Genomic DNA, 22,219 nt, shown 5'->3' with positions numbered 1-22,219 from the left:
TATACACCACTCATTGTTGAACTTCCGCCTTTCATAATCAACCTTCCTTTTCTTACTTGTGGACATTTCTACTATGCTAAGCTTTTTGTAGAATAAATATTAATATATTCACCACACTGCACCCATAAAGTAAGATTTATGTTACTGAATCATTGCCAGAAGAACAAGGCGGTTTTCTACAACGCTTGCTAATGACGCAACACTAATGCTAATGATGTATTAATGCTAAAAGTCAATAATGCTAATGATGATGTTACAAATAACAACATCCTCCGATCTAACAGCGAAAAGTATTTAAAAATAATGGACTACTTGATGAAGAATGTGCGGGCCACGTAAATGGGTACCGCGGGCCGTGCTCTGGCCCGCGGGCCGTATGTTGCACGCCTCTGCTTTAAAGCTTTATGATAAGCTCGATGGTTAGCTACCGTATCTAGTGAACCTGACTAGTGACTACGCTTTCGTGCTACTCAACTAGGTGAAGTTGGTAACAATATTTGCAAAACAATCATAAAAAATGTTACTTTGACATAAGCTGCTGTATTTTTATGCCAAGATTATTAAGAATTTGACTAGCATTTTATTTTTAACTATTATCTGCAAGCCTACAGTAAATTAATAAACACCACTTTGAGTTACCGATGCAGGAAAAAATCCTTATTTATTTTTCGCTTATTTAAAGTGAAATGTGGCGAAACAATTGAAGCTAGCCCAGGATGCAAAATATTCTTTTACGGCATGAGCTGCATTTGTCTCGCGACATAATTTCTTTGTGTTTTACATCGCAAACAATGACTAGTGTATTAAATGTTTTGTTGTTTGCCACTGTAGCATGCAGATGAAAAGTAATTTTTTCTTAAAAACATTGTGAGAAAATTACCTTGTTATCATCATAATAATAATGGTGTTGCAAGCACAGTAGTGCTTTTTTCACCTTTCATGATAAATTACATTATAGATACAGTGGATACAGCACTGTTGTTCTTAAAAAAACGACATCAATACATGAGGTAGTTGAATAGAATAATGAGCCAGAATATGCAGTAGTTTCACAAATACGGAAAATAAACAAAAACGGAATAATCTCATCTTGTCACTTTAATTCGTTTTAGAATGCAAATCATACTAACCGTGAAAACGGTAGCCACATTTCCGGTGGATCAGGTTTAGTCTATAATCCTACCTTGGCGGAACCGAGGCTTGGTTGTGCGGGGGACTTTGAAGTTTTCTCTGACTCACCACTCAGTGAGTCATCCAGGAACGAAGGGACATTGAGATCAAGAAAACGTCAAGTCGCAAAAGGTAAAATTCTTTTGTCAAGTCCCAGAGTCAAGCTTTTCACTTTTTAACCACTCAAATAAACATAAAACTATTGACAAGCTGGTTTTGACTGCACGGTAGCTGTCGGTACAACCAGATTTTACCAGTTTTGTCTGTATTTTTTGTTTGGCTATATACTAAATAAACAACCGTTTTTTAGTACGTTGCGATTTATTGTTACGGTGCCTTGCAGTTATTATGCTAAACAATTGTTGAATATCATGTACAGTACAAGGCGTGTAGTGTCTGAGAGTTTCTTTTTTGTAGCAATTAACCATAAGGCTATAATCGAAGGGTTTCTTCTGTCGTATCCAGTCTTACACCCGGTAGTTGAAGATTTAGATTAAGTGGACGAGAAGGCAAGGAAGCCAATCTTCGTGTTCACCGTCAGGCATGCTTTGAATGTCTTGCCAACGACACAACCGCATGCTCAACGGTGTCGAACCGGCTCCCTATCCAACGTCTAACCATGGCACTCACAACTTGGTTATGCAACTGACATTAACAATAATTTTTCGTTTTTATCCTTACTTTTTCTGCAGAAACGCCCTCTGACCTCCAATCTCTCACCTATTGTGATGACGTCACAAAAGACAATGCAACCCAGGACATACAAAAGACAGAAAAGCCTGTCCACGATACAACTACATTTGTTGAAGCCCCTTTCGATTCTAAGCTCCATAACTATAAAGATCACCTTTGTACACAACTCCTCAATGGAACCGATAATGACGGTAACGTATTTGATGAAAGAAAATTTGTTTGTAGTTTTTCAAAGCAATACTTATTTTCAGCTCGGTCTGGCAAATTTAATTTGGAAGTTCTGATTTTGTATCCAGATTTCTCACTTGAATTACCTGAGAAGAAAAGAAACTTTAATAATTTTCAAAGCGTCCAATAGTAGGAATGCATTCAGAAAGATTGTGTACCGTAAGCCTACCAGTATTTATAGACCATCGTAATTGAAATAAACTTCATTTGGACAAAGCAAATGCTTGCAAGCATGCACTTGATTAGAAACAAAATCAAAGAAATATTTTTTTTAAATAGCATCAATTTTACAACAATGCTGTATAGTGCACCTCTGAGCCATAATAGTATAGGCAGTGCCGGTCTTTGGGGTGTGCAAATCTTGCGATCGCACAGGGCCCACAAATTAGGGGGCCCGCAATTTACTCAGAAAATGCAGTAATTTTTGTCATTTCTAATGGAAAACATTCAATTCGATGAAAACATGATCTTATCTTTTCGCTATGCCACCGGACAGCACCATTTTACAGTAATATTCATACCCAAATTTTTGTTGAACATGCTCTTAGAATGCACCAAATTCAAAGTAATTTTTCAAAATTTTTGGGGAAGAACCCCCAGCCGCTGGGTGCTGTCTTCGGCCAGCACGCCGTCAGGCTTTGCCCGCCGGCCTTCAAAACTCCCCTACCCTTTCAAAATACCAAGCTACGCTACTGCATTGGATCATTGTCATTGGGGCCCGCAAAGCATATTCCGCACAGGGCCCGAAATACCCTAAGACCGGCACTGGTATAGGGCATAGGCCAACAGAGCAATAACTTTATAGAAGTGGTGAAGAGGTTTCGGGATAATTTAGGGACCCAGAAATTTGAAGAGACGACTGCGTATTCTTTGGACATACAGACGACTACGTTTTTCGTAGAAGTGCCTTGATTTGTGGCCCGATGATTTTATTGGTACCTGCTGGCCCAAAATATTCTCTCAATGGCTCTGGTTGTACGCACCATTTTGCAAGCATATACTTACGAAAAACTTAGAAAGGTATATATCAATTAAATAATAAAGGAAGCCAACAAACAGACAAATCTCTACGCTTACCTTACAAATATGAATTATTTATTAAGTACACTTTTACTACACAGTCACTAAGGTTGTAGCAATTTCTTCAATGTCCCGCATATCTTCTTTCCAAAACTTTTTGTTTGAAACATTTCCATTCTGCAAGTTGTATGATAGTGTTGATTCTCTGCTGTTTGTAAGTTATTAGAATACACAATACACATCTAAAGTATTGATTAAGTTTTACGTCTAGGCTTGGTTTAAATTACGTACTTATTTATATTTTTTTGATTTCTGCAGAGCCAAATCTTCAGTTGTTTTACATTACCTAAGACAGCACTTTAAAACTACCCTCCCTGAAGTGACAAAGCTTTTTTGTGGTTTTGCAGGTGTTATTGGAAAGTAGTGTAATTTCATGAAAGGCCCACATTGGCATAACATTGAAAGTAGGCAAAATGTATGTTTGCTTGTTTTGTACGGCACGCAATCCTAATTCAAAATAGCCTGTGACAACATTTGTCAAAATACATCGTAGTTTTTAACTTATCGACAGTTGGTCCAAGCCGTATTATTCAAGTTAGATGATAAGTTATAAGAAGCTTAGTGCTTACCAACCAACCTTTATTCTTTTCTAAACAAAACCATTGTTTTTTTTCGCAGATCATAATGATGTTTTCAACAACGGCAGCGGCGGATGCTCGAATTGCGTCCGTGTTGTAATCAACGTTGCAGGTCAAATTTTTGAAACACAAATGAACACCCTCCAACAATTTCCGGAAACCTTACTTGGCAACCCTGAAAAGAGAAAGCGATACTTCGATCCAAGCAGAAATCAATATTTCTTTGATCGAAATAGACCTTCTTTTGATGCAATCTTACATTTTTATCAGGTAATTATGTTCGTTTTGAAGTGGTAAATGCTTGATTGGTTGCTGCAATTGGCATCGAAACAACCTGCATCACTAACACTCAAGTGACTGTTTTAACCCAAACTTTAACCAAGTTTTAACCCAAAACCGTTATCAGGTGAGGTGGTTTATGCCAAACATAGTAAGAAACATTCTTTGTAGCCCAACGCTGTTTTTTATTCTCAAGACCATTGCTGCTGTAGCCTACTTCTTATAAAATGTTTTTCAAGAAAGTGACCAAAAGGTTCAAAAAATGTTATAGGATAGGCCCATTACCATGTGAAATTTACACAGAAAGTATTAAAATTAACTTATCGCATGTCAACGTAGCTTTGTGTTTTTTATTTTACTTCAGTATTTCTTCAATTTTAAAAACAGCTAATTAAGCGACAATGCAGAATCACGACCAGTGATGCCATTTCCACACAATGTTGTGAAGCCTTGCAATTAACACGCACGAGATTTGATAAATGCTTTGTGTTTAAAAATGTCATTGCTAATAGGCTATCTTTCCCAGTAATACCTGCAACGTTCGTCTGATGAATGCGAAAGTAAAGGCAGAAACATACAAGCTGTTTCATTGCTTGACTGATATTCTGCGCTCCATGACAATATGCATCCTCAGAGCGAATAACCTACAAAGAAAAAAATGGAAATTAGGTACTATAGTGCTGTTAGCTTTATAACAGCTTAGATAGACAGCGATAATATTGGACAAGGTAACTCGCCATACAGAACCATTTCCCGAATTTCACGGAATAAATAAAAACTGAACTGACAACCAATCCTCATCACATTCTTTCAATAAATAAAAGCAACAAGACATAACTCAATAAATATTACAGAAATAGCATTTTTTTATATTAATCCCTAAAGACGTACGGGTAATAATGAAAAAATTTATTAATGTAATTGAAAATGCAATAAGGTTTCATGTAATAAAATACCCAGTTTATAAACAAACTCAGATTGTGTGTAGCTTGCTACGTATGATTGACCAGAAGAGACTGGAAAATATAAAACATGAGATGCGTTTTAAATATTGGCTCAATTAATTTGTGACATCGCCACAAGTATAACAGTGGAATAGAAAGCTATAAATTGTAGGATTTTTTTTATAAAGTATCAGGTATGAATTCTGACTATGTTTAAAATGGAAAATTTCTATTTTATTGTCATAAAAATAAGGTATAAAAACTTAATTAGTTTTCCGAAAACATATTTTGATACGTTGGGTATGAGCCATACATTCTAGCAATGAACGAAATCGATTTGGCGTCATTTAAAGCAAAGTATTATTGCAAACTCGGAAGAATTGTTTTACAAACTTCGAGATTCTAACAGTGGTTGAATTGACATCGATCTGTACAATTGCACATCGAAGATGGACAACATCCCTTATTGTACATTGTTGTCTGAGAATTTTTTGACAACTCAATATGTTCAATTTTCCTTTAACAGTGAAGTTACTGGGTGCAGATATGTTGTAGGTGACGTTTATGTCCCTATTTACCCTGTCGTTTGCTGTAACTTGCCCCCACACTAGGGAGATGTAGATATGTAATATGTTGTATGAATCTACTTGATCTTTTGCTTCCGTTTTTTGAAAGAGATGAGCCTTTGGTGTTTACAAATTGTCGTCTCATCATGTTGTCTTTATAGAACTGCTGTTTCAAGCTGTTCACGAATTGTGGGCTAAATTTAACACGACAATTATTATCTAATTAGTTTTTTATTTTACGCTCATTACAACAACACAGTGGATAGCAGATGTGCAACACATCAAGCAGTTAGAAGACACGAACGTGAGATCAAAGAGTCAGTTGTTTTCGATTCGTTTGTTACAGGCTAATATTAGCCACTAGGAATAACTAATGTCAACGAGCGGTGTCGAACCGACGTCATGCCATTCATGACGTCACGTCCGATCAAGCATCATTAACTTGATGCGTATGCACGAGAGAGGAGTGAGAGAGAGAGAGGAGAAAGAGAGGAGAGGGAGGAAGGGAAACAAAGAGATTGTATATTTGCTTTTCAACAAAAGTCAAATACATAACGAACAAATAGATAGGCAAGAAGCACCATCGAACCATGCGATTTCCCAATCAAAGTACTTGTATAAAAACCACACCAATCTTTAAGCGTTAAATAAACTGTTTAAATAAAAATTACACAGATAAACACAATAGCAACCTACGAGATACAAACAGTGAAGCGTAAGGTCTGTACGAGCAGTTCATTAACCAAATATAGCAAATTGAGCTTGTAACGAAAAAAAATCATTGATTTGTAGTGGTTATACATCAACACAGACACATTTGCAGAAAAGACGCAGAAACACTGAATCATACTGAATTGTTTTTGTGCCAAGAAAATCAATGCTAATTTCTGTATTACTTATTAACATTAAAAGCTTATTTTATTAAAGTTACTAAACAGCTTTAAATTAAATTCAAGCAATAAAACTGAGTAATAATGTTAAATTAAGAGTGGCATAAAAGCTTCAATTCTTTCTGTGAAAGGGTTTTGAAACCAGAGTGTGAGAATTGTTTATTTCTTGTAGTTTGTTGTCGACGGGGATGTAAGATTGTTTAATAAATTGTTAATATTGCAGAAACACGCAAGTAGTAGGTCAAATTGTTCTTTAAATGTATTATAATGTAAGATATTTTTATTTTAATACAATAAAACCACAAACAAATAAAGCAGCAGTACGAAAGGTATCATGATGCAAAAAACAAACACAATAATACAAACGTTTTCGGCTAACCATTGTCATGCATTTGAAAAATAAATTCTACAACATATTTTATCTTAGCTGTGATGCAAAATTATTTTTTCATATAGAGCAAATACTTTGCATATATATATATATCTTCAATACTTTTGCATGACAACGGCTAGATGTACAACTGAAAATGTAAGTATTTTTGCATTTTTAATAAGATACAGTGATAAACACCGTTGTGCATGTTAGTTTTGTTTGCTTGTAATGTTCAGCAAGGTAATCTTCTACCAAAATGGCACTCTGTGATTCTTGGCAGTTGAGTGTAGCAGGAATTGACAACAACAGATGCGTATTTGGTCCATAAGACGGGGTTAGTCAGCGTCGCGCCACAAAGTAGTGATACCCCCAGAAAAAACTCTCCCCAAACTTGTGCTTTCGTAGCCTACTATGCCACTGTATATTGAACTACTCAAACATGTAATCAAAACAAGCAAATCTTTTCTTTGTTGCTCGTAATATCGTATCTATAGGCCAATGTCACGACTCGTGACCTCTCCGGTAGGTGACAAATTTGCAGAGTTTTGCGTACGAGCTATACAAGCCAGTGGTGACAGTTATCACACCGACCTAGTTGACAGTAAATTGTCGTGTGAAAGCACATTTTCCTGCTGAAATTTGAAAGCAACCGAAGCCATTTTTACGATAGAAAACGGTTCGTTGATGTACATGTGATCAAATTGCTATTACTTTGCAGCCGGCAGGACTTCTTTTAGTTGTTGTAGACCTACTTCATGATTTATTTATTTCAAACACTTAATTGATTAAATGTCTTCCAGTCTCCGTGGCAACAACAGTGATTGGAAATATGACGCAGATCTACTGAGCAGTGAGCACGGATGAACATGTCTTTAAAATAAACAAAAGTTTTGACACATATACCTAGAAACCTACTTTTAGTTTTTAGTGTGATTAATTTTAATCAACTTTGACTACGCCAAGTCGATGTGACTTGTCGTAGAATGAAAAACGTTTACTTTATTAAACTTTTTTAGGTCCATTTGAATCGATTATGCGTTTCGTTTGACACCGCAGTCTTGAATCGAATATTTGCATGTTTTTTTATTGGTAACAAATTTCTTGTTGATATTATGGTTTTACTTTCTTTTAGGTACTTGTGATAATATATAGTGTCCATACGTTTAAGTGTAGGCCTATATGCCTACTTCAGATCGTTTTTCCTCGATAGCCTAGTATACATACAGTAAGTTTTTTCCTTGATCGTTAAGTCTTTCCTTTTTCCTTATCTGAATTGTCGGTGATTTTGTGGGTCAAAGCCTCTACAAGTTTGCAAAACTGCCAAAAATAGCCTATCAGAGGCTTTGTCAGTCCGAAGATAAAGCTTTAAACCAACCAACTAAGGTAAAAACTAAACAACATCACATTATTTAACATTGCTTTGACATTAACAAAAAAAATAAAATAATTTTGTCGTTTTTTTTTGGTCTTCATCAGAAAGTGCAGACAGCCTCCATGGCAAACAAGACAAAAAGTTAAAAACTGCAAACGATACTTCTAAAGCTCAAGGTCACACCATTCGGCTAGGCCAGGGGTCGGCAAACTGCGGCCCGCGGACAAACTTTTTGAGGCCCTCGAACGATCTTACTTTTAGTGCATAAACTAAAGTTTCATCATTATCTACGCATGAATTTATTTTATATCATAACAAAAAGTCCTTTAATATGTGTCCCGACATTACTCCGTAACTCCCATCGGTACCAACCCTGATAAGTACATATCACTTATCGTTTCCACTAAAACTAACTTTGAATCTCGATTTTGCGATTTGAAAAATCAAAAAAACAGATTCGATCATCATCATCATAATCCATCGTCGGTTTGTTCCCCACTAGTGGGGGTGGCCGATTGTATTTGCCATTCCATTTTCAATGGATGTCAATACTGTGCCACATGAGATGCAAATGGAAATAATTGAACTTCAATCATTCAACATATTGAAGGCCAAATACGATTCAGTTCCAATCGCCAACTTTTATAAAGAATATGTCCAGAAATCCACCTATCCTCATCTGTATGACAATGCAAAACGTGTAATGTGCATGTTTGGAAGCACATATTGCTGTGAGCAGCTTTTTTCAAAAATGAATTACGCAAAGAATAAACTTCGCCTTCGCCTGTCAGATCGTCATTTGTATGACGTATTGCAAATATCATCAACAAAGTTGCCAGTTGATTTAAACACCTTGGCCATGACACAGAAACAACATCATCCTTCACATTGATAAATGATAAGTAAATAAAAACAATGCATTGCGTTTTAATACGTGTTTGATAATAAATATGAAACGGCAACAAACACGTCTCATTGTGCAATAGACACAGGAATAGGATTTGCAGGTGCGCCATGATTTTAAGGATAATGTGGCGATTGTTTATAGGTTGAAATTTATGTGGCCGCACGTTACCGGAAGTTTGTAGATTTGGCCCAGTAGTACAGAAAGTTTGCCGACCCCTGGGCTAGACACATATAACGAGAGGGGTGAAAATAAGAAAAACTGCTTCGGATTCTCGTTGAGTAAGCAACTGGCGGTTCAGATTATTCTGTCCAGAAAAGACCATTGTGGTCTTGAAGCAATTTCTAGTTTTACAAAAAAATTCTGTTATTTTCTAAAGTTCCGGGATGATTCACTATGTTAAAACCCTTTTTTAGTAGCTCTTGCCTTAGAATATCGAATAAATTTTCTTGGGTTTCGTCTAGAAAATTTGAAAATGCAAAAGAAGTGTCGTTTTCTTTTTTTCAAGAAATAAATACAATTTAAAATCTTCAGAACAAAAACACTGCAGCATCTGCTTGTAGCTATAATTAGGTTGGCTTGGAATAAAAATCTGGCTTGTTTTAGATTGTAATTTTCTCCCATTTGGAAATGGTAATGAAACGTCTGAATGGTTAAAGTTCACTTCAAAAAGTTTTTAATCTGTTATATCGATTAGTCCTGTATGCCATTTGAAAAAACATGTATCGTTTAGTTAGGATGAGTTCGACTTGCAAATTGCTGTTTCTGACGTTGAATCAATGTAAAAAAGACCAATTGTTCTAAATGAGTTGAGAGAGACAACAAATAAACGATTACATAAGTTTTGATATTAGCTAACTAAGTTAGAGTTTGAAAATGTGGTGTGCTCAGCAATAACTTGATAATGATGTAGTATACAACGTGAGGATTAAGCATGTTTTGCGTTTTGAAATCCATATCGGACGTTGTACAGTATATGTCAGTTTAATCTCTTGGACTAACTTTATCTCAGAACGACAGTCAAAATCATATTTTGTTTTTCATGCTTCTGTTTGCTAGAGCGGTGGAAGATTACGTCGTCCGCTAGATGTCCCTGTTGACATTTTTGCCGATGAAATCACATTTTTTCAGCTGGGTTCTGAAGCAATGGCAAAATACCAGGAAATTGAAGGTTATGTGTTTGAAGGTAAGTAACTTTTGCTTCTAATTTTTTACTGTCATTTTCTTTCTATCGCCCTTGCATAAAATGTTCTGACTACAAGAAATACTGCAGCTCCGCGAGCTTTCTCTGACCTCACCAGCTCTTGTTTTGCTAGAATTCTGGAATCTATGTAATCTGTGCAACACAGTAGGTGTAAAACGCACTCTCGCGTTTCGCAGCAGAATTCAAAGCACTGGATTTTTAAGAATGCTTAATCGCACTCTGGCAATTGCGTCACACATACGTAGTTTTACGGTCTCCTTACATTGTGTGTTCGTGAACAGTGATTGCATTGCTCCCAGCAGTACATTTCCAATCAAACTGGGGTTCCTTTTAAGTGGCTGCAACAATGGTGTTTGACTGACTAACTAACTAATTAACTAACTGACATAACTAAAAAAGTCATACCAGACTTCAGACTTTAGATTTCAGTAGTGCAGCGCAGCATAACGTTGTTATTAGGCCTATTAGTTTCTGGTTTCGGGGCTGGTAGCCTTTAGTTTTGGTGTTTTCTGCTCAATGCTCTCGTTTTTGGATTTCATTATTCTTGCTTTGTTACACCTTCATTCCCATACCTGGATTTAGAATAAATGTAACACTGAAGACCAACATGTCCTGATAACCTCTCGCCACTATCGTGCCCAGAGCTGTTGTCCTAACGACGGCTGTGTATGATTTTTTTTATTTATTTTTATTTTTTTTGTGTATGAGCTGGCATCTCATCATGCAGTAGGCTACGCCACGTCCGCTGCAATACCATTCTATTAATAAAGAAACATGCAGTGCTCTTTGCTGTATATCTTCTTTCGGGTGAATAATATTTTTCAAAATAATTGGCAAATGATGAAAACCAGGACAAGCTAGTTGTATTCAGTGTTGCCATATCGTGCATCCGCATTGGTATGTTTTTACTTTTCGAAAATTGGGGAGAAGAACTGCATGATTTGTGAGAAACAATGTTAGCAACAAATCTTGTTTGCTCGAAATACTGTAATTCTAACTCGAACAAAATCAAAACAAACGTGCTTGCTGTCAAAACAATTAAATTTTGAGATTGTTTTGTTTCCTGTAGCACCAACTGCGAGGTTACAGATGAGTCAGAAATGTCAAATTTGAGTCGCAACGGCAAAAAAGATGAAAATCGATTGTGTACCGTAAAATTAGCAATGCCTAATTGAAACACTGATCTGTTTTCTTAGAAATACACAATCAAACATGGAAATAATTACATTCACAAAAGACTGCAAGAACAAACAACACAAGCAAATTAGAAAACAAATAACTTAATTAAACGACTTTCCGTCAATAACATCGAAGAACCAGAACAAAGGTTGAGAGAGGACCAGCATATATTTCTTTAATAATAATTTTATTGCTCACAAACTGCAATGCTTTATCGAGTAGGCTACTGCGGTTTTTCAAATATCTTGTAAACTTTTCCTTTAAATCCAAAACGTCAATGAGTGCTGGTGACACTCCATTGTTTTACTGAGTTGGCGTTCAGTTCAAACTTGGCCGTCAGAGATTTTGTTCACCATTAAGTCACTTTGGATAAATTGATTTCATTGTTAAATCGCTGCTCTTTTAATCAATTATTTAATTATGTTGATTAAGTAGGTCCTTTCAAAGACCTGTTGTTGGTGCTTCTTGAAAGTAAATAGGCTACTGACTTTATCTGTGACACAATTTTCACTTCAGATTCTAAGTCCATTAAAATTTTGTTTCAAGTTATTTTTAGACACTTTTCCCGACACGATCAATCGATCGGTCAAAGAATTGGTAATTTTCACATCGGTTCTGTTCAAAGCTTTCTATTTTGCCTTTTAGACAGGATGTGTCTTTGTAAAAACTGATAGATGTTCACGCAGCTTTCTTCTCTTTTGGTATTTATAATGCCTTAACCTCATCCGTGACTATTGATTGAAGAAAGCAGATTCTAATTCAGGAAAGGCCAAAAGTGATGCTTCTGGCTTCTTAAATTTGCGGTTTGTTCTGTCACTTTTTCTTTGCCAGGACTGCAAGATGTTTTGTTTCCAATGCACTCAAACAGTCGATCTCTTCAAAAATTTCAAACTGTTTTGCATTTTTTTGTATTGAAAAAATATTGAATAGTATTACCCCACTGCCAGGGTTGCATTCCTGGGGGGGCTCGGGGGGGCTGAGCCCCCCGAAATATGAAAAGGCTTGATGTAGGGAGGGCTCAGGGGGGCCCGTTCAAGCTTCCATTTTTTAGCTTTTCTGGCTGAACAACAACTTCTCGACTGAACAAGTAACACTTTAACAGCTTTCTCACAGCAGAACTGCAAAAAACACGGACATAAGTTGATAGCAATCGCCAATTATCACTTTTGTCAGAAACTCTCCAGACTGGGAATATCAACTTCGTAGTAGCTAATCGTCATGTCAAATGGACTGTTAATTCTCTACTTCAAATAAAAAAAGCTATTCAAGAAGGAAAGTATTCGTTTAATGAAGTTGTTAACTTGAGTCCCGGAAGTACAAAAAACAACTCCTTTAAAGGCACAACATTGAACCAGTTCAAAGCTCGACGAAGAGACTACCCTTCTTTTGATCGTAATCGGTTTATTCAAGCTTTGGTTGACAACATTGGAAGCAGGATGATGGACACCAACAATGAAAATTCTGTGAAAAGCTTGGAAATTATTGTACGAGAGTTATGGCCTGCTGCAGTCGAAGTTCCATGGCAAGAAGGGGAGCAGAGATTACGAAAAATAGAGGAGAGATTTCATGTCATCACTCCTATTTCCGATTTTCGATTGTATGTTGACAATCCTTGTCATATACCAGATACGAGAAAGTTGCTCAAGAACGTAGTACTAAACATGATTGCTATAAGTTCTGCTGAAGCCGAACGTGGATTTTCACAAATGAACTTGGTCATCACACCGCTACGATCACGGCTGACCATATCACTTGTTTCAGCATTGCTGTTCATCAGCATCAATGGAGCACCTCTTCATTTATGGAATGGCACTGCAGCAACTCAGAAGTGGTTGCAGATTCATCGGTCGGCTGTGGATATTCAAGTTAAGCATTCTAAGCTGCCCACATTGAATGAACTCAGATCTCTGCAAAAACTGTTTGCTGGCTAAAATCAAGGACTGTCGTGGTGCTTATAACTTAGCCCATAAAACCAAAGACCTGGCAGACAGGCTATTTGTTTTGTGTAATCTCGTTGCACCAACTTGGAATATGCTTTTGCTGTAATTGGAGTTTATTAAACTGTTCGTTAATAACTAAATGAGATTTTAGTGTAACTGTCACATTGGCAGCTTATTGGTTCTTATATAGCAAATCTGCAACCACAAGCGCTCATTTCAAGAATTGCATTTCCTTACTTGCCTATTGCAGTCAATGTTTTTGCAAGTGTGCTTAGGATTGGCTCATACAAATAAGTTTACAATTGAATTAAGAGATTGGAATTAGCTCATGCAAATCGAGTTTCAAGTGTAGGCCTACGCAGTAAAAAAAAGCAAAGGAGATTGCAGTGTAGCAACCAAGCAGAATTTCAAACTTATAATTTTATATCGGATTCAACCACGTTTTCACGTTTTATTGCTTCTACCTTTTTTTGTACTTCAAGCTATGTTTTAGCATGGGTTGTTTTTCGACATGATGTTCAGAAGTAAAAACAAACTGAACACTGAACAGTGTTTCCTTTTAAAAAAGGTAAACATTGTTGGCTAACCTATACCGATTACTTATACATACTTTGTCTATAAACACAGCTAAGTGTTAGAGCCCCCCCCCAAAAAAATTTTAGGAATACACCCCTGCCCACTGCTCGTCTTTTTTTTTTGCAAGAATCATGGCCACCTGGAGATGCGGCCTGATTTGTCACATTTTGCAGATTTTGATTACAGCTACTGCTGGTGCTTGACTGACATTTTTTGAGATGTTTTTACTTTTTGCGGTTTCCTAATGACATAAAACTTTTTTGTTGCCTTGGGGAAGCAGTAGCAAATGAAAAAAAGTAAGTTGAAAAACGCAAAATCAGACTGTTATTGAAAATTAACAGTCTGACTAAAATCTTCGAAATCAAATTTTCTTTGTTTTTCAACATGTGAAAATGTTAAAACCTATTGTGTCATCTGAGGAAAAGAATAAAGAAAGCGTAAAAATCTAATTTTTAGAAAAATTTATTTAAACGTTCGCCCAAAGTTAGAAAAACCTGGAAATTTCTGCAAAATGTGACAAATCAGGCCGTATCTTTAGGTGGCCATGCAAGAATCTTTTGTAAAACTTTATGAGAACAATTCATCCTGATCTTCTTTTCTACTTGAAGCATTTCCCCCAATTGTCAACTGCTTTGTTTCGCCAATGGCTTAGTACGGTAGAAGCCGGTGACAGACAAAGTGTGCTATGTACGACCAAGCATCGCTCCAAACTGTCTGGCACATAGTTCTGTTACTCAGGCTCTCAGATGACTTAGTTTGTAAACCCTGACAACAAACCAGCTACTTTTTACATTGATTGAACGTCCAGACCAGGGTTACTCAACTAATCTTAACAAAGGTCCAGTTTGACAAGCGGAATATTTTAGCGGTCAGGTAAATAAGTTATTTCACACGCAACCACGAGACTTAAACTATTTGTACCAAACCACTTTTTTAGGTAAAATGTAACTCGAATTGGATTTCTGAGAAAATGTTCGAGAGTCTGGGAGTCGAAGCTCCCCAGTAACCAGTATAATCACAGTAAAAATTGCTTCCTTGCACAAAAAATCTGTTTAAAGAAGCCCTGAAACATGGCAATGAGGTTATTCTTCCAAAAGCTCAAGGTCCACCATCAACACCCAGAAGGTCCGGATTCGGACCGCGGTCCGCCAGTTGAGTAGCTCTGGACTCCAGACGTTCGATCAATGTAAATAACGACTGGTTGCTGTCCAGCTTGTGGCACCTGAATAAAATATGACAAATCAATTGACTTCTTTCGACCTCACTGTTCTAGTTTTTGTAACAGAGCTGACCAGCTTTTTATTCACTTTTGATTGTAGTCTTGTTTTTTTTTCAGATGAAGAATATGAGGCTTGTGGGAGTGGATTATTGCCTGCCATGCAAGAAAAAAAGAAAGAAAAACTGCCCAAGAACAGAATCCAAAGGGCCGTTTGGCTTTTGTTTGAAAAGCCAGAAAGTTCAAACGCTGCTCGCGTCGTTGCCGTGGTTTCTATATCTGTGATATTTCTGTCAATCATTTGTTTTTGCTTGGAAACAGTGCCGAGTTTACAAGAGACATACAATCCAAAAGAAACCGAAGAAGATGTTGTAATTCTAAGCAGTGCTTCTCAGAATACAAAGCACAACGAAAACATTGCTTCCACAATAAATAAAACACTAAATGGACCTTTTTTCAGGTAGCCAGTTGATTGTGTATCAAAATAAGTTCTTTTCATTTGCAACATTAGCCTACCAAATCTAACATTTTAAATTGCATCTAGAGTCAATTAAGATGCTTAAGATGGCGGTAAGGAAAACAGGCAACTTTTTTATTGATTTTCAACAGCCAAAGCATGTCTTATCTGCCATCCACGTGCTCGATTTCCATGGGTGTTGGACAACCGCTCTTTACTTAAACCAACGATTACATCTCGCATTCAAACATGCTGGGAAATTAAGACAAAATAGCTTTCGAAAATAAGAAAATGGATTTATTTTGAAAATTAAATAAAAATTAATTTTGACTCGATACGAAATTTTCGAATTTTTTTTTGTGAACATTTACTGACACGTTCGTAACCCATGATTCATTAACTAAGATGATTTAAAGCCATCCACTTTAAATTTACTGCAGGCTTAATGCACTTTCTGCGTTCATAGCTTCTCGTGCGTTTCATTTCAAGTTAACAATGAGACACAATTGCTTTCATTTCAAACCAAAATACTAAACAAAATCAAAGTAAAAAAGTTTGCATTGAAACGAGACGAAATTATTTGAAACTTCGAAAATCAATTTCTTTCAAACATCTGAAAATGTCTACCTTTTATTTCAGAAAACTGTTTGCAGTTATTAATGGAAATGACACATTATCCCCACCTCAAAAGAATACCTCGTCAGTTCCAAAATTTGTCAAAAACCCGTTTTGGATTGTTGAAACGTTTTGCATTTGTTGGTTTACAATTGAGGTAAGAGTGTATCGACTGCGACTAGACATTCTCACATATTTGTATTATGTATCGAATTCTACATCTCTGTCCCATCACGTATCGGTAAGAAATTTTTAATCAATTGACTCCGAACCGATAATAATTTATCCTTTCAATTACTTTCATCTCCGCCCCGATAGCTCAGTTAGTTAGCTCGTGGCTTTGTTAACAAAGAAGCTTCAAGATTAAGTGGCGCTGGTTCGACTCTCGGGGTGCTTGCTTAAGCAACTCACGTTAAGGACTGCTCTCCGTTTAGAGGCATCTAATTTCAATGCATGGAATAATTTCTCATCAACATCACTTCAACAATCGGAAAACTTCACTTTGTTAATCTCAGTGACCGGGCCTGTATCAGTGGTTCACAGCATCTACAAGGATGCGAAACTGCCTGGATGAAACTCTCGAAGAAGCTTTCCCAGTCTGAGAATAAATATTCAATCAATCAATCAATCAATCTGGACATGATGTCACATTCTCTTTTATTTCAAAAGCAATTGCAAGCTTTCAGTTTTCCTCTTTAAAATTGTCATCACAGCATAATCGATCGCCACGTGTGTTGTATACACAATAAATAAACTCATCTGAAATTCACTACGAGCATCTAGTCATCATCTAATCAGTCGACTAGTAGGATTCCCGTGTCTCATCATTCCCCACTGGTTAGACAGCATCAAATTCGATCTCCTTCCGCTGCTCATCATTAACAATAGCATCTTCAGCAACTTCGACTACCACGATGTCATCTTGTCACAAAAGTATACCCTGCGACAGTTATACTGTTACAAGATTAGAGGAAAGAAATGTGAAATGCTAACAATTTGTCCGGCTGAAAAAAATTTACACTATGGATTCTACAACCTTATTGTACTGTTGTATCTTATCTTATATAATATTATGCTATTGTATCGTAAGATAAAGGCTGAATCGGCTACTATAAACATGTTTACTTATCATATAAAGATTTTGACTTGATGTGGATTTTTACATACATTCTTGGATGACTGATCATAGAAAATGTTCATGCTCTTCATTACACGAAAATACAAAAGCTTGTGGAAGTTTTGAAATTACTTTTCAATGCTAATAAGTTGTATCTGTTTAAGATGTATCTCTGTTTAAGATGACATAAATTTAGTTAACTTTATATTAAATAAGTGAATAAAAAAATAACAGTTAACCTCTCAAGTACATGTAACTCCACACAGAGTGAAATTTACATGCCTTTTGACTTACATGCCTTTTGTCCGTAGTTACTTTTCATAATGTCTTTTTAGACATTCTTTTTGGGTCAATAATGTCTTTTTAGACATTACTTTTAAAGAAATAAAAAAGAGTCAAAAGGCATGTAAATTTCACACTGTGTGGAGCTACATGTACTTGAGAGGTTAACTGTTATTTTTTTATTCACTTGTTGATTCATTCATATCAGTTTGTATCCTTTGTGGATCCTTCTCTAGTATCATGGGCCAATCCTATAGATGTTTGCTGGTACACCCTTTCATTTTCTTTGAATTTTTATATTAAATGTTTGTATATTCGTCACGCTTTTACGCATGCGCATAGTCATCTGCACGTTGTAACGACAAAAACTGTGTGCAGCTGTCTTGCAATATGATGGCGAGTTTTACAAAACTAGCAAATAATATTTAACATTTAAATACCAAAAGCAATGACGCAAATACAATAAAACGCGATTTTTACTGCGTAGTAAATATATTACTTTCCAACAAGTAATTTTCAGAGTAGAGAGTGGGGTTTAGATTTAAATTTAAAATATACATACTGTTTTAGAATACCTTGTTGTATCCAAACATTAGAGGTAAAGGTAATTTCAAATTTAACACCCCTTCCTCCTTACTCATTCATTGGCTTATGTACTCTATCATATTTTAGTTGACCAGTCGTTTCTTGAGCAGTCCAGCAAAAGGGAAGTTCTGCCGAGATGTTCTCAATATAATTGACCTTGTTGCAATTGTTCCGTACTTCTTCACAACAGCATCACAAGCCCTTGCTTATTCTTCAGGTAACAAGAACATTTAATTTACTGAGAGCCTAAGTTCAATCATAGCCAGATGATGGCCAACAACTTAATTGGATTGAATAGCAATATTCAAAAAACAATACAACAAACTAACAAAGTACTGTAACATATTGGTTGATCGTTTGGACGCTAATATGTTATTTTACTTTATCGGTTTATTGTTTCACAAGATAAAATTTAATGAGCCTAAGTCTTTTTCTGAAGGTGCATCGTGTTTGACTTTTTAACTTGACAAATTCTAACTTGAATTTTTAATAATTCACCCACTGAAATAATTAATAATAATATTAATATTTTTTTCTGTTTTTCTACAGAATACACCTTATTCTATTTGTTTTTTCTCAGTATGTCTCCACATAAGTTCATAAGTTGGTATGCGTCCTCACAATGTTTTACTTTTTTCCGAAGATTTCTAGATTGTCCGAATTTTCTTCATTTTTTCAATACTTTTACGCTGGTGTAGAAACTTTTGCATTCTACAAAAACGCCTACTTCCGTTACATTTAGGCTTTTTGTATCTTTGAACGTCCAATGTACACAGCCGTATTGGAATATCAAGAACACATATAGCATTCCCAAAGTAATTCCTAAGGTGTTGGAAGTGAAGGTGTTAGTTTAATTATTGTTTGCAATCGTTAATAAAAATTTATTAAAAAAGTTTCAAAAACTATATCTAGCGTTTGCTGATGTTTAAAAAAATCGTTTTGTTACTTTCCCATTTAAAGACTTCATGGTTCTTATAGACTCAGAGCCGAATGAAAAAGGGATTTCTCTTGCGTTTATCCGAGTAGTTCGTCTGGTTCGAGTCTTCAGAATTTTCAAGCTCTCTCGTCATTCTACTGGGCTTCAGATTCTCGGCCAGACACTCAAGTCTAGTTTTAGAGAATTGGGATTGTTGCTATTTTTTGTTCTGATCGGGGTAGTGATATTTTCAAGTGCTGTGTACTTTGCCGGTAAGTAGGCTAGGCCTATGTTAAAATTTTATTAAACGTGTGATTTTGTTTTTCAACAACTTTAAACCAAGTTAAAACGAAGTTAAAATAACGTTAAATGAAGATGTTGCCAGAAGGATTTTAGCACGCCCAAAGTGGAATATTTTCAAATATTGATGTTATGGTGTTTTTATTGAACTAAACGACCGTATGCAAAAAGATGTAGAAGTAGGAAGAAACTTTGGTGTTTTCGATTTCCGAACTGGAGTTGCCTCTTAGAAAGTTACATAATCAATGTTGAGTATTTCATAACCCTGACTAAAATGTTGTGTTCTCAGAAATCGATTCTGCCGGCAAGCAGACTTATTTCAAAAGCATCCCGGACGCTTTTTGGTGGGCTATCGTTACTATGACAACCGTAGGATATGGTGACATGCATCCCATCACGGTGGCAGGAAAAGTGGTGGGCAGTGTTTGCGCGTTATGTGGAATCCTTTGTTTGGCTCTGCCTGTCCCAGTCATCGTGTCCAACTTCATGTACTTTTACCAAAGAGCAGTAGCCAACAAAAAGCGAGAACAGGAAAGGTAGAGCGGGCGTGGTCGGAAATGCCGACTTCTGAGGCTTTGCCGAAAGCGCATCGCCAGCCAAAGCTCAAAGGTCATGTCAAAGTCTTCTGAACAAACTTCCAAGACCGAGAATAGGCTGGAACTAAACATTGGAGATGCCGTTTGGCGTGGTTGAATTTAAGCACAATCAGTTTTACAAGTTGTTGTTCTGAAGAAATCAAGATATGTGTAAATAAGGTCAAAGATCGAGGGTCATTATATGCAAGAGTATTGGCCTATGTGTCTCCCATGGGTGAGGCAAAATATATGATGACAAGCGTGAATCAGAAATTAGAATCTAGAACAAGACTTCAATGAACGAGCTTGTGGTTTATTGATTTGTTATTACAAGTCATGTCAATTTTGTGTATCACTGTATTTTGTTCAAATGATGTAGCGAATTTTAAATGGTGGTAAACTCTTCTATTAGTTCACTACTATGATAGGAATATTAGAATGACATTTCAGATGTTCAAACGCTATCTTTACGCCAAACAGTCACATGATGGTTTGAAACACCCAGACAGCAAATCAACCGTTTTTACATTGGTTCAACGTTTGCAGACGTTGAATCAATATGAAAAAACGATTTCTGTGCTTTCTGGACAGTGGTTTGTAACCTTTCTCAAACATGCGAACCAATAAGTTTCCAATAATGTATAAACTTGAATAAAAACTTCCCTACGGCCTATTGCTGTAGTGCTTGAATTTTTATGTTAAATAAATTAATGGGGACCTCTTTAAGACTTTCCACGGATCACCAATGTGTTTATTGATCTCCAGGTTAAGAATCACTGGTCTAAATTATGATTTTGCCTAGGCATGCCGTCGATTGCGCAGTGGCCTCCCTTCATACTATAGTCCTTCATTTCTCTCATGATTATAAACAGACGTAGTTTATGCTTTGCACTAGAGAGAACTGCTTACAGCCCTTCTTAGGGCTATGGCCTGCTGAAATAAACTGAATCTAAATCAGCAACTACTGGGCATACATCTAAATACAAGATATTGTTTGCTTTTTTTTTGTTTTGTTTTTTCGACTCTAAGTATTCTAAAAATTACGTTCTTGTTGTATTGCAAGCTCATCCAATGCTGCAAAGTCAATTCAGAGCCCCTTGTGCTCTCTCGACTACACTTTACGTTAAAATTGCATTTGTGTCAAAATGCGTCCAATGGATTTACATCCCAGTTAAACAATTATGTATTTTTAAAATTACGTTATTTATATATCACGTATGCAGACGTTGAACCAGTGTAAAAAATGATTTGCCGACTAGGTTTGGTTTGATGTAGGTGTTTTGAAAAAGAAAACTTTCAGAACGTTGTGGAACAAGGTCTTAGTTTTAGTTCCGTAGGGATTTATACTTCTTCAAACACAGCCGGGTATTCAAACTACATGAGCTGTTTTCTCTTTCGTAACAGAAACAAGGTTTTATTTTGCTTTTTTTTTATTCTGTTTGTCTTTGTACTTTCATAAAACTTGTGCCGTATTTTAACTAAAGTATTTTTTTTTGAAGAAATCGTTATGGTTTCAACATACCGGATTGTTTAAGCGGAATAAACCGTAACAAACTTATCAAGCATGTTTGCTTGCTTATGTTTTAATAACTCCAAACTGAAAATCAATAGTTTATTTAAGAGAACTGGGGCTTAATAAGTTAGCTCACTATCCCAGACAGCAAATCAGTCTTTTTTACATTGATTCAACGTCTACAGGCGTTAAATGACGTAAAAAATGATTAATTTGTTGTCTGGGATATTCACACAAGAACATTTCCAAAAAGCTCGAAAAATTTGAAACTTAACTTTGGTGAGTTGACAAATATAAAAACATGATTTCCGTATTATCTTACATGTAAAGAGGTTCTTGAAAGGGTAAACCTCAACAACGACTTTTTAATTCTTCAATTCAAAGCCGACAGGTCATAGTAGAACAGGAAGATATTCTTTGTGCATCTCCCAACCTCAACAACAACACTCGTTTAAGAGTTTGACGTCATTATTTCATGATATCATCAATTCATGAACTCACTATGAGTCTGGCTTATCACAATAATGATGAAGAAGGTTTGAGTCTAGTAAACCTCTAGTAAAGATGGCGATATTTTCCCCAACGACAACTGATTTGCAAAATCGCTGAGTCTGCAAACCTATCTGATGCAAATTTTAATTCAACTGCTCTCTGGATCAAACGTAAA

At 36.2% G+C, this 22,219-nt stretch overlaps 1 protein-coding gene across 1 annotated transcript in view; it reads left to right on the top strand.

Moving 5' to 3' along the window:
- The window catches only part of LOC145787761 (potassium voltage-gated channel subfamily A member 1-like), a 31,548-nt gene extending 9,947 nt beyond the window's left edge, over nucleotides 1–21,601 (top strand). Inside the window, exons 2-10 of the mRNA XM_082599582.1 lie at nucleotides 1,113–1,302; nucleotides 1,863–2,054; nucleotides 3,790–4,019; nucleotides 10,137–10,263; nucleotides 15,313–15,652; nucleotides 16,289–16,421; nucleotides 18,336–18,465; nucleotides 19,227–19,436; nucleotides 19,754–21,601. Coding sequence (XP_082455708.1) covers nucleotides 1,113–1,302; nucleotides 1,863–2,054; nucleotides 3,790–4,019; nucleotides 10,137–10,263; nucleotides 15,313–15,652; nucleotides 16,289–16,421; nucleotides 18,336–18,465; nucleotides 19,227–19,436; nucleotides 19,754–20,004 — 1,803 coding nt within the window. The 3' untranslated portion in view covers nucleotides 20,005–21,601. The remainder of the gene's footprint in view (nucleotides 1–1,112; nucleotides 1,303–1,862; nucleotides 2,055–3,789; nucleotides 4,020–10,136; nucleotides 10,264–15,312; nucleotides 15,653–16,288; nucleotides 16,422–18,335; nucleotides 18,466–19,226; nucleotides 19,437–19,753) is intronic.
- Nucleotides 21,602–22,219: the final 618 nt, after the last annotated feature.

This window comes from Aplidium turbinatum, chromosome 18 (genome assembly GCF_918807975.1).
Source record: "Aplidium turbinatum chromosome 18, kaAplTurb1.1, whole genome shotgun sequence".
Lineage (NCBI taxonomy): Eukaryota > Metazoa > Chordata > Ascidiacea > Aplousobranchia > Polyclinidae > Aplidium > Aplidium turbinatum.
Note: the sequence above shows the minus strand (reverse complement) of the source record. Positions and strands in the feature narration are given on the sequence as shown.